The following is a 13786-nucleotide window of genomic DNA, read 5'->3' on the forward strand; positions in this document are numbered from 1 at the left end:
TAATTATGCTGTTATAAATACGGCAGGCTCAGTGCAAGTTGAAATTGTCCTAACTTAGAATCAGGGAATGCCACCCGATGGAATAGCACTTTCAAATTGAAAATTCTTAACAGCCATCTTCCAATGCGTCTGGCTAGTAAAGTGCCTGCTGCAAAATGGCTGTCAATGAAAGAAATGGTAGTCTTTTCTGCCTCTGTACAAATTCTTTATAGTCTGCTTTGAGGTATTTAATCATTATGGTAATAAAAAAAGACAAGAATACAAAAAATTTTAAATGGCAATGATCAGACTCATGTCCTCAGAGACCTTTCTTCTCGCTAATGGAGAAAAAGAAGGTTGCGAGTTGCCATCATTAGATTTGTGAAAATTGCTTTTTTGAAAGAATACTATTGGTTTTGTTTTTTTATATTTTTGATTTTTGTAGAAGGATTGTACGTATTGAGCTTGATGGAGGAGAGGGAAATAAAAGGGGATGTAAAATGAATAGCTCTTAAGGCATCGCTTAATGGCGTCTCCTCCCAGGTTGCCAGCTTTGCTGCCGGATCCTCATAACGTTACAGTGATTGATTCTGCAGAAGTATTGAGGGGCTGGGCTGTTTTCATCGGGGACAGATATAATCAGATTGCCGACATTGCTCTTTTATTGCATGGTTATTGCCTTTCAGCTGAAAGGACTTATTGCTTTGTTGGAACTGCAAGATGTACTCTTATCTACCCAGTAGGGGTCAAAAACCTTTGTTGTACTGTATATCAAAGCATGTCAAGCTACGCTATTTGCATTAATTAATTTTTTCTGTATTATGTTGTGGTTTTTGCCTGGGTGTTTTGTCTGTTTGTTGAACCACATTGTCTTTTATAAGGATTTTGTTTATATATAATCAGCATAAATTCAGTAATGCTTATCTTGAAACAGACCACTGAAGAATGTTGAAGGATTGCATTGCTTTGATGCAATTCAGAGACCCATGGCATCAATCTGGTGTTACAAGTAGAGAGAAAATGAAAACATTGGTTGAAAGTGGGGCTTTGAAAACCATTATACAACATATGTGGTATCTTAAAGTTCAGTGACCACCTTCATTTTTTATGGCAACTGCCATTCTCACTTTTTGATAACTTTTTTCTGCTGCTTCACAAGGTTTGTGGCATGAAAGCACAAAGATAAGAATTTCTAATCGAGGAAAGTCACAGGTTCAGGATATCTTAAGAATCACATCTCCTTTCATTTAGCTCATTTGCATTTACAGGGCAGGTTTAAACAAGGTTAAGGCCTGCACTACAGGAATAAAACAGCAAGAGAAACTTGCTGGACTTACCCTGTGTATCCTCTGCAGACCATCTTACCTGCATGTATGGTTTATTGAAATTAAACATTTCCTTGTACGGTTTATTGAGATGAAACATTTCCTTAAAAGTTTTAAATATGACAGGTTGTTTTTTCATATGTTTACAGATTGACAACTGATCAGTTGCTTGTGGAATCTGGAAAACATTGGCAAACATATTTACATATTTATATGAAAATTTTGCCAGGTCGTGTCTGGTACCATACTTATCCAGGTGACTATATCCAGAAAGACTGTGAGAATAAGGTTACATCATCATGTGGTTACATCATCAAACACAGTGTCAACTGTCGTCCAAAAGACTAATCTGATAAGGGGCGGGTAGGTAGTGATGAACTGACAGTTGCTTTAATTGTATAATGCTGAAAGGCTCTTCGTAGAGTTGTTGTAATTTCCTGGGCAACAGGAGCTCTTGCTTAGCTGCCAGACGATTAGTAAACACCTAATGAAAGTGGGTTCAAAGGTCAGCCTCTGTGGAAACCTTGGCCTTCTTGTGGGGGATATGGGAAGGCTGGAGGTGATGTTTAACTGCATTTGAGAGGAACATGAGCTATTGATTAAAGGAGGGGTGGGTGAGACAGCTTTAGATTGAGGGGCGTGTACTCTTTGGGTATGACATCTTGGAGAGGCACATCTTGTGTGTGTGTCTAAGACTTGCTAAGACAATTTATGTCTATTGTATATGTGGTATATAGAGCTATATTTCTTTATTTATGTAACTCTATATCTTTGAGGAAGTGCTGTAAGAAAAGACTGTTTGGGAGCTTGGGGTGGGGGGTGGGGGGCTGCATCAGACGTCAGGAAGGTGTAATTGTATCAGACTGTTAGCTCTGTCACAGGCTGGTTAAACCAGTTCACCAGTGCAGGCTAATGTCAGCATACTCATGCCATCTGTGTCAGTGAAGACTTGCTAGTGTTTTTCTGAGCAAAACTGTGTCACTCTACCCATCTGCCATACTGTGTACTTCTCAGTTAAGGTCTTAGGGAAAAAAACCCTCTCATGGCCATGGCAAACAGAAAAACACCCTGCAGCTTCTCTGAGATTATGAAAGTGGTTTTACTTTCCCCAAACAAAAATGGAATATGCTGTACATAGAATAAATGGAATATAAGTTATTGTTTACAGGCGGAGTGTTTTGAAAATATGATAAGTAACCCTGCATTCTGTGATTTTATGTTCAGAGAGGTTTTAATTTGTGGCAGTAATTTGTATATTTGCGAGATATTTTGAAGTGTTGTGATATCTTGATTATATGTCTTCATTTCAATATATTTGCAATATATTCCATTACTGGAAGGGTTACCTTGCGTCATGTGAGAAAGCACATTCTTAATTTTCACTTCACATCACAGCACGGTTGATGCTGGCAGAATAGAACCAGTGTTTCTGTTTGTTATCGCCTGGTAGTCTTTCCTCAAACCCCTCATCACATCGGACCAGAATGCTGTGCGTGACGGAACACCAATCACCTGACTGCATTCTAAAGCTGCCGATTCAGCATTCTGGGAATCAGCCACATTACAGTATCCACTCAGAACTCTGATCAGCTCTGTATGCCCCTACCCATTTACATTACATGTGTTCAAACATTAATGGGAAAAATGCTTCTGGTCCCATAAATCAATCCACAGACTTAATGCAGACAAAGCCCATCCTGGTTTGGTTCTTTTTAGGGGGCAATTTGAAATGCAAGATTTGAAATGGAGTGATTGGCTGGAAAATGAGGCTCAAGGGAAGCAGTGTTTTAACCACTCTGATCTGCACTGGGTGAAAGCACAAATGTTCCCTTGCTAACGGTGTTTTTTTCTGTTTAAAGACATAATTTTCAATTGAGTGTTCAGTTATGACCGTATTGTAATGTAGGGTGGCTATAAAACACAAGCGGTTTTCGTGAGTCTCCAGTGATGGAATTAGCTGACATGAGTGATGGCTCTCCCTACTCTGAACTCTTTTTATTGTCAGGTCTGCAGATGGCACGCAGTAATCCTGCAGACTGTAATTTTATAACCTAAGGACAACATATAGTTCCTTTACAGAACATTATGTGGTCTAGAATGTAGATTCGCAATTTGAACAGCTTCAATGCGCATTGGCATAGATTCTACAGGTCTCTGGAACCCTACTGCAGGATGGAACACCATTCTTCCGAAAGATATTCCCTCATTTGGTGTTTTGATGATGGTGCTGGTCTAACACATCTCATCCAAAATCTCCCTTAGGTGTAAATTGGGTTGTGATCTGGTGACTGCAAAGGCTATAGCATATGATTCACATCATTTACATACTCATCAAACCGTTCAGTGACCCCTTGTTCCCTGTGGATGGGGGCATTGTCATCCTGGATGAGACCACTCCCATCAGAATAGAAATGTTTCATCGTAGGATAAAGGTGATTACTCTGGTGTATTGATTTGCAGTGACCCTTCTCTGTTAGAGGACAAGTGGGCCCAAACAATGCCAGGAAAATTCCCCCCACATCATAACAGAGCCATCAGCATTCAGGCCTGTACCATTTTCTTGGTGTACGCCACACATGCACTTGCCCACTTCTATGATGATGGATGACTCATCTGACCATATCACTTTTTCCACTTCTCTGTAGACCAGTGCCTATGGTTTTTGCACCACTGAACTCTCAAATATGCATTCATGTTTGTAATGAGGAGTTTATGCACTGCAACCCTACTATAATATTCCTCTCCATGTTGTTGTCAACAGACTGTTCTTGCTGACACAGTCTGATCATGTCCTACGTTGACATTTTCAGTCACCTGAGAGTTGCTCTTCTGTTTTTCCTTACATATTGCACAAGCATCACGGTCATCAAATATGTTCTTTCGACCACAATTTCCGACCCTATTTACTGACGTCTTTCCCATAGATCTACATGCAGATGTCACTTCAACCATTCTTAAAACCCTAGCCAGTCTTTGTGACTGAAGCTCCTGTCATCCATGCCCCTATAATGAACCCTCTTGGAAAGTCACTTAGATCTTTTCCACTTGCCATCTTGATCGAAAATCAAAGCCAACTTGGCCTGGTCAACATTGTTATACATGCCACAATGCATACTAGGATGTTAAATAATGATATTACATGATATTAAAAACAGAAAATACAAAGACATTGCTTACATACATGTTAATTGCTTAATTGTATCATGCTGTACACCTGTATGGAAGCATCTGCATATGTTATTAGTTTCAATAATATATTTGGGTTTTCCCTTTAATTTGTCACTCATCTGTATATATATATATATATATATACTGTATGTACATGCACAGCAAAGTTTTCAAAACACAGGAACAAAAACTGGCAGCTTGCATTTAAAAAAAATAGAGGATAGGATCACACTGCTTTTGAGTTATGTTAGAGGTGTGAACTTGAACAAACAAAATTACTGTTAAAAATAAAACTTTTTCTCGGAACTTTTCTATTAGTATAAAAAATAGAATTGTACATCTCTGTATGTCACGCTCAATAAATAACAGGTTAGATAAATTAATGTATACATTAACGATAATATCATATTCTTGGTCTTGAAAGTTGCTGTAGTGTATAGAAATGGTTAATACGTTCTTTTTTTTGCTGCCTCTGAATGAGACAAAGGTGAGAAGAGAGATTGACAGTTGTGGTTAGCACTTGTGTTTTCTCTGTTTGACTGCATCCCTGGGGGACACCAGCACATTCTCGTTTCTGAACCTGTTCTTTCCCTTCCCACCCTCCCTCTCTCCCTCCCTACATCCTTTCTCCTGTCCTTCTCACATTCCCCGCCCCCACTCTGCTCTCTTTTAATATCCATCCCTTCCCCCATTTTGTTTTTTGTTTCCTCTTGAAATATCTTCTCCAGTTCTGAATTATTGACGAGTCAGCCTTCTCCAGTGATGCAGGACACATGATTGGCTGAATTCCATGTCCAGATTGAACCACCCGCTTCCCATTTTATCTCTTTGGGCTCAATAGATTCTGGCCTTGAGCACTGGCCCTGGATCAGTTTTAGGCTGTCATTCTTTTTCTTTTTCTTTATTTAGAACAAATAGGCTGAATCTGGTTCAGTTTTAAGGCAGTCAGTAACTGGCATGAGCTCATCTCTACATTTAAAAAACTGAGACTGGTCTTATTATGTCATATTCAACAGCAGGGGTTGCCAAATTTTATGATTACAAAGCCCCCTGAATTGACCACCATGTGGCTAATGACCTCTATCAAATTTTGACACCTTTAACCAGTGCTCACTATATACTACAATGTAGTGGCTATTAATGTATTAAATAGCCACTACATTGAACCATGTCACATTATGGATGTGATTTTAATTTGAGCTCCCTAGTCAAATATAAGTATACAGTAGGTGTGTAATCCAGACAATGTTTACTGTACTGTACTTTCTGTCACAATCTAACATGTGCCATTCATGAAATGAACAAATGTGAACTAAATATTCTTAACATCCAACCGGTATTACTTGAATATGTTGCCAAAAACCTGTTGAACAAATAGAGTTTTCAAATTTTATTAATTCTTGAAATAGGTTTCATTTTCTGTCACTTTCTCTCTAATTAGCAGCTTACCCTCTGTTCCTCACTAGAGCCTTTGTTTTAAATGAGTGACACATAATTAATTGGCATCAGCCACTCTGCATCAATTTGCTTTTAAGAGAGACATTAGAAAGCTTTACTGAGTTTATATATTCATACATTTTTTTTCTAAATAATTTTTCTAAGTAATATATGGCTTACAGGCAAGTTTGTTAGGGGTTTGCACACACTTCAGCTGCTGTGCTTGTGGACAGCAATAACTTGAGGGACACAAAATGGGATTCAAAATGTAGCTGGAATTCCTACTTCTAGTTTATGGTCTGGGGATACAGAATTTGTCTTGATACTTTGGAATGTGAAGCATGCTGCCTTTCTGCTCCTGTGGTGTTAAGAGGAACTTCAAGTACTGTGCTGAATTTTGAATCCCATGTTGTGTCCCTCAAGTTATTGCTGTCCAGGAGCACAGTAGCTGAAGTGTGTGCACACCTCCAATACACTTGCCTGTGAGCCAAATATTATTTTACATTCTACAAGCTACACAACACTACAGGAGAGGCAGCATTTTAGACTGTACAGGTCACATAGGACTACAGTAGATCTATAAATCATTTCACACCCTACAAGCCAAACAATATTGTAGGAGAGCCAGTGAATATTTTACGCCCACCAGTCCACACGGCACTACAGGACAGCTAGTATTTTACACTGTACAGCTGATACAGTACCACAGGACTGTCCGTGACTATTATACACAAAACAGTGTCTGTATCACAAAAGAAAGTGACAGAGACCGTTAGAGGAGAGATGCATCTTCCACAGACAGGGACTGGTATCTTTGCAAGCAGTTGTCATGTTGTTAGGAAGAGCTAACATTGGTATAATAATGTTCTTAGAGCTATTGTAACATACTTCAGGTAACCCTGGCTGACTTAAACCCTCCATACCCTGATGAGACGAGGCCAACTGTCTCCTCCACTGCAGACTCCAAGTTACAGGTGGCCAATGGCATAGCAGAGGCTGAAGCTCAAACCTGGTGCTGACTCTAGGGCTCGGCCTGCACTCACCTTAGCATTTCTAATTGTGAGAGCTGTTATAACCGTATACCAGATCCGTTTTTAAATCAGCATTAAAGTGACAAAATTCAGTCCCAGTTTTCTGGATTGGATGGAGTTGGAATTTAAAGAGCGCAGTTCTGATGCAGCTGGGGTTCACATACTGTATCTAGACTGACTCGTCTGTGACTTGAACTTCGGTGGGAAGATTTGTTAATGGAAAAGTCTAGTTGCCAGCAGTCTGTGTCTATATACAGATGCACTTGCATTTCCCCAAGGCTGTGGGTCCATGCAAAACAAGAGCCTAATTGACCCTGCAAATGGCAGAGCTGTTTATTTATGGATATATTTTTCTCTTGAGACCACGGCACATGTTCATGTAGTCTACATTTACTTACTCTCTGAAGTGACCAAATGTGTTTGAATCAGAATGATTTGAGCCCTGGGCAGAACTGACAGGCTCCATAGCAATTTAGACCTCGAGGGCTGTGTTTGGCAAACGGCCACCTGGAATGTTTTATTTGATGTTATTTGTTCAGTTCTCCTTCTTTGTTTAATTAAATTATGTGCTGTTGATGTTGAACAGGAATTTGAATTCTGTGCTTTGACTGTTGAACTGAAATAGTGAATTCTGAATTCTGCTATCATATGGTTGAGCAGAATTTTGAACTATGTTTTTGCTCTCACGCAGAAGTGTAAATTGCTGCTTTTATCAAACAGAAATTGTGTGTGGGAGCATTGACTCAGGCTCTCGTGAATGTGAATGGATTATGACGTGTGGATTCACAGGCTAAGGGCCAAGAATATCAGCAAGGAAGTTGTCATGGCCTTGTGATCCCAATCCTACGTTGCAGGATTGAGAACCGTGTTGTGATTGGCTATTTCAGCTGGAATTTGCCACGGAATGCTGCCAACAGACTGCTGCATTATCCTACCTGTCTTTAAGAAGCTTATTTCACAATAAGATAAAAAAAAATTACACAGAAGCTGAAAAATTCTTTATCCTGCAGACTGTGGTGGTGTGCTCTTTTTCTCTCTCTGTAAAGACTCTAGTTAGATTATAAGTGCTTCTTTCTTCATGCTGTGATTCTTTTATTTATATATTGAGCTGTATTTTCAGTGAAAAAGAAGAAGAAAAAAAACTTTTTCTCCCCAAGCTTTGAAACGGTGCCAAGTGCCGCAGAAAGTGTTTCTGAAGCAAGGCGGGTATTATAAGATCGTCTGTTGCCTAGGAACTGATTTTATTTGAGGCGTAGCGCTTGGCTTTGCCAAGGCCACATCGCCTTTGTCGGAGAGACGGTCACCATGTTGCCTATGTATGCATGTTTCGCAATGTTTCGCTATGTAAGAATGATGTTTTAATTCTTCATGCACATACTTATAAACCGGCATTACTGCCACTAAGTGCCCAAACGAAAGTCCAATATTGCGTAAATCTTGAGATGGCGAGAGGGGAGACTAATGCGATTACATACGAATTAAGCTTTTGTGAGTTTAGGCGGAGTGTTACTTGTGCTACGCGTGATGGGGAACATGTGGAGGCTCAGCCTTAGTCTTCACTCCTACAATCAGCTCAGCTTCTAGACAGAATGTGTCATTCTGTGGAAGGGTCAAGTTCATGGCATCATGCACATTATTTCGCTACTTTTTAAAACTGAAACCCTCATACAATGTGATTTACACGATTTACTGAAAAGACAGACTTGCAAAAGTCATTGAATGTTATCAGTCTATATAGAAGAGGCTGGAAAGAGTTAGGCAAATTCACCTTGACAGCACGTTGCATAGAACATGAGTTCAACCACTTCTTTACTCACTGGACAAAATATTCCTTGGTAATTTTTCACATTCATATTTTAGCAGGTATTTTTCATGGTACCTGAGGTAAGGATACAACTGCAGTTATCCAACCACATCCTCATCTTTCTCTTTTACCCTCCACACGTGTTCCCTGTCTCTTGCTTTCCTCTTCTTTTCTCTTTTGCCCTTCTCCAATTTCATCCCCCACCCTCTTTTGTTTTTATTCCACCTCTCCCCCACTTTCGTTCTTCCCTCCTCCCTTTCGCCCTCTACTCTTCCTCTTGTCTTTCTCCCTCCTGGCCTTCTAACATTCACCCCCTCCCTCCCCCCCCCACAGGTGACTGAGACGCCTCCAGAGAGGAATGAGGATCCCTGCTCCCCCCTGTCAGGTGACTGGCAAGTGTCCTACCCTGGGAGGGGGGCCATAACAGTCACCCTGCACGGAGCCAGCAGCCTGCACCCTCGAAGTGATGGTGGGGTGCCACGCCCATTCGTTATTGTGTGAGTACCTGTCTTGCCAATATTCTGGCTTCCTGCAGAGCTGAGTAGCCAGGTAACCAGGTAACCAGGTAACATGCTTATCTAGAACTGAGACAGTAGTATAGTAGGTCACATGGCTGGGAATACATGGTCACTTGACAAATCAGGCTCTATCACCACTACAGACCTTACCACTCTGGTTTTGTCACATGAATACAGACTGTCACATGACTGCTGTCACATGACCAGACTATCACATGGATTCTGTCATGTGACCACACACATGATTTATTGTGAGACGTATCACCGTAAGCCAGAACCGTGTATTAACCTGTGTGCCTGCGTTTAAACCTTTTTATCAGTATGACTAGGCTGACTGTATGGTTGCTAACAAGGCTTATGGAGATTTTATGTCCAAATTTCATAATTTTTATCGTCTCAGTGCTAATTTCATGTTTTACATGAAGCATTCTCAGCACAGTTTAGGGAATTTAACCAGGACACTGGTCAGTAGTCCTGGTCTGTGAAATAAGTGCCATGAGATCCTTTAATGAGTACCTTGGCAGAATGAAGTGTGCGCACTAGTAATCTCTCTCTCTCTCTCTTTCTCACTCACTCTCTTTCTTTCTCGCTCTCTCGCTCTCTCTCCCTACCCCTTACTCCCTCCTCTCTCTCTCTCTCTCTTTCTGTTTCTTTGTGTTTTTCCATGACTGATTTGTCTACAGCAAGTCAGGGCCTTGGTTTAAGTGTGCATGGAAATTCAGTTTTCTTCTTTCTTTCTCTTTTTTCTGCTCTGATTCTGACTCCTTTTCCATGACGGTCTTGTGTATTTCTCTTGGCTCTGTTGGATCAGCCATCTGCCTGACCTCCGAGTGGGATCCTATACGTGCTGAGTAATTAACACCCGAGCTATAAATAAACACGTTGCATCCTTGCTGATAGAATACACCAGCAAAATGTCCTGTATGTGTCGTCTAGCAGCCGCACGAAAGCAGCATGAAAAACAAGTATGTGGATGGCCGCATAGAAGCCACCTCTAATTGGCTTTATCAGACCTGGGTTGAATATTTTACAGGAAATAATTCAATACTTTAGTCACTGTGAAATGATTGCAGATTACTGACAACTTTCATCTATATTCTTACAAAATATACATTATTGTGGTGTGGGGATGGCTGGTTTAAGCAGCCACACCTGCCCTGGGTCAAGCTAATTAGACCTGGCCAATTGGATAATTGGTGAAGAATTAGATAATTGGCCAGGCTAATTGGACCCAGGAACAGGAGTGGCTGCACCTGTGCGTAGTGAGGTAATCACTGCGCACAGGTTAAATCTGCCATCCCCACCCACACCAGGAGCTTCCGTCATGACAGGGTTAACATCTGCTCATTTGGCTTTACCATCTTGCCAAACCCTCGTGCAAATAAACGTGGACTGTTTTAACATCTTCTCCCTGTGTCTCTGTGCTGGAGGGCCCCAAGAAAAGCCACTTCGGTGGCCTGTGGCAGGCGTGTTTGCCACAGTGGCGCCCAACGTGGGGCTCCTCCGGCACAGGAAAGAGGCACAGGAGGGCCGGCCAGGAAGCACACTGGAGGAGGGGCGGCTGAGGTGTTCCCGACAGGGCTTCGGGCGGATCCTCCGGGCCAGAAATGGGGAGCGGAAGATGACCAGGGAGGGGAAGGAGGCAATCCTCAGCTGGGATGCTGAGGAGCTGCACCTGGCCGAGGAGGCAGGTCAGCGACGGGCGGTGCATGAGAGGTGGTCGCGCCGTGAGCTGGACTTGGCCGGGAAGGCGGGTCAGCCACGGGCGGCGCACGAGCGGTGGCCGCGCCGTTTTGCTTCCTTTCTCGTCCGTTTGGTCGTTTTCAGTTCTTTGTTTTGGCCTGGTTGGTTTGCCCGGAGCCCATGAGGGGATAAGCCTGCAGCCGCCCGCCAGCAGAGCCGACTGGCGGCCACCACAGCCACGAGGGTTCCTGATCCCCAGCACCACAAGGCCAGTCCACCAGCCCACCAGCCCAGCCACCCCACCACAGCCCCTGGAACAGCCCAAGCCGGTGACGCCCCCACCAGCCAGCAGAGCAGCCCAGGACTTCCCGTGCTCCAGGAGGGAGGAGGAAGAAGGGCTGCCTTGTCATCCGAAGGAGGGTCACCGCATGTACTGGACTGTTCCGGGGCCACCCACCCTGACTTTTTAAAATTTTGTAGCGTGTTTAGAGTGGTTTTTATTTTTTATTTGTCTTTTGCTTTGTTGGGAGTGCGGGGTGGGGGGGTAGGCTTCGGCCCGTGATTCTCCCTGGCCTCAGTTTGGCGTTGGGGTATGTGGTGTGGGGATGGCTGGTTTAAGCAGCCACACCTGCCCTGGGTCAAGCTAATTAGACCTGGCCAATTGGATAATTGGTGAAGAATTAGATAATTGGCCAGGCTAATTGGACCCAGGAACAGGAGTGGCTGCACCTGTGCGTAGTGAGGTAATCACTGCGCACAGGTTAAATCTGCCATCCCCACCCACACCAGGAGCTTCCGTCATGACAGGGTTAACATCTGCTCATTTGGCTTTACCATCTTGCCAAACCCTCGTGCAAATAAACGTGGACTGTTTTAACATCTTCTCCCTGTGTCTCTGTGCTGGAGGGCCCCAAGAAAAGCCACTTCGGTGGCCTGTGGCAGGCGTGTTTGCCACAATTATATTTTATGATTGGACATTTTGTTAGTAGCATGTGTCATCGTATATCCCAGGGGATTTGCAAATATGTATTTCAAATATTCGTTAGACACAAATTCCTATTTGAAACGATTTCCCTTTTGAATAATTTAGTCTCAATAAAAATCAACAATTGGTTATACCTGGACCGTACTGTCATTGCTATATAGCACTTTTGCCAGCCGGACGGTCCTCTCATGAGTGGATATTTAAAGCTTCTGCAATGTCTTTTACTCCTGCCAATAAATAATTCAAGCATTTCCAAGAGCCTGCAAGTGTTTCTTGCTCTTGTGCCTGGAGGAATGGTCTGTAGCTTGTCTGAGTAAACATCCAGCAGCATAAACCATCCTGGGTAAGGAGCCAGGTTGCCAGTCTGCCAGCTAACATTACCTCTTCACACAAATCAATACAGACCAGACAGGGAACTGGGCTATAAAGACATTTTTTATGATTATGTCATAAATGATTGGAGGCAAAGGGCTGGGCTTTTCCTGATTGGGTGTTGACCTTTTCCAGCCCGGTCCAATCACAAAGTCATCATCAGCTTCGGCCAGGAGTCTAAAAAGGCAGCTCAAACGGAATCTTTCCTCACTGGGGTGCAAATGTCCTCCCTGCCAGAAAAACGGGATCAGCACCGCCCCCTGCTGGTGTCTTAATTAATACGCACAGCTTGGCTCTGAATGGTTCTCTAACAACCCATAACACCAATTTAATTCCTCAGCTATAGGCAGGGCCGGCCCGTGGCATAAACGGTCTATGCGGTTGTTTAGGACCACAACCGTAGGGGGGGCCACACGACCACGAGGGGGTTAGGGTTAGGGTTAGGGTTAGGGTTATGGTCATTCATCCCCTGTGAATCGCGGAAATAGCAGTATACATTTTTAACGGAATGGCAACCGAACATTTCGTAACAATGTAATGTAAGAAGAGTCCAACAGCACCACCACCCACCAACCCCCCCCCCCCCCCCCCGGTTCGGACATATGCTTTTCTTAGGGCCATCAAAATCCTAGGGCTGGCCCTGGCTATAGGACACCATACAATGCTGACTGTTAGCCATGCCACACTGAGAACTTGATTTTCATCAGAAGTCAATCATTGGTTTCATTGTTATATCCTTTCCCTGTCGTGACTCAGTTGTAGTCTCTTCTGCTTACATTAAATTGAAAGATTAGACTTCAGGCTTGGGATCCCAGTTACTACTGGATAAGGCTGCAAACAGAAAATGATGATATTAAATGCTTAAATAAATCTGGAACAATGAAACCCCTATTTTGTTGGGGACATCATTGCATCCTAGCCCAGCTATCAAATTGAATATGCAGGTGCACTCACGTATATACAGAAGAAATAATAGGTTCTTATCCAGGGAAATATAACATTTTCCAGGTGGAAACCTCTAGTCTAAACCTATGACATTTTCTTCAAAATTAATTACAAAATTTAATTTAATGAATGTTTTTTTTTATCTTGCCCACTGAAGTACAGGAATTGATTTTCCTTTGAGACTATGGTGTGGATGTTGGATAATACACACAGTGACCTGGCTGTCCATTTTTTAAATAATTTCAGAGCTGTCTGTCTGAAATTATTGTGCACTTAAACTTCAGCTGGTTCTGCATGTTCACAAATGGGGTGCCAACTGCTAACTGATGTAAGTCCAGGCCCAACTGCCATAAATAGAGCTTTTAGCACGATGAATGGTGGATGGGAAGGGTTTCACGCTGTGGTTGGCAGTTAGTGCATGCGTGGCTGACTGCAGAAAGACTTTGGAAGGAGGGAGTGCCTTTACAAATCCAAATAATGGGCTAAGGGTAATGGACTTGCAGAATCCCAACACACCGGATGTGCGCTGTCCTGTCTCT

The 13786-nt window shown here is 42.7% G+C and overlaps 1 protein-coding gene across 2 annotated transcripts in view; it reads left to right on the forward strand.

The window, feature by feature from the left end:
* The window catches only part of ccdc33 (coiled-coil domain containing 33), a 76463-nt gene that overhangs the window by 12505 nt on the left and 50172 nt on the right, over positions 1-13786 (forward strand). For both annotated transcript variants that reach the window (XM_064335569.1, XM_064335570.1), the window contains exon 5: positions 9078-9241. In XM_064335569.1, the coding sequence (XP_064191639.1) occupies positions 9078-9241 (164 nt within the window). The remainder of the gene's footprint in view (positions 1-9077; positions 9242-13786) is intronic.

Source organism: Anguilla rostrata, chromosome 5 (assembly GCF_018555375.3).
Source record: "Anguilla rostrata isolate EN2019 chromosome 5, ASM1855537v3, whole genome shotgun sequence".
Classification (NCBI taxonomy): Eukaryota; Metazoa; Chordata; class Actinopteri; order Anguilliformes; family Anguillidae; genus Anguilla; species Anguilla rostrata.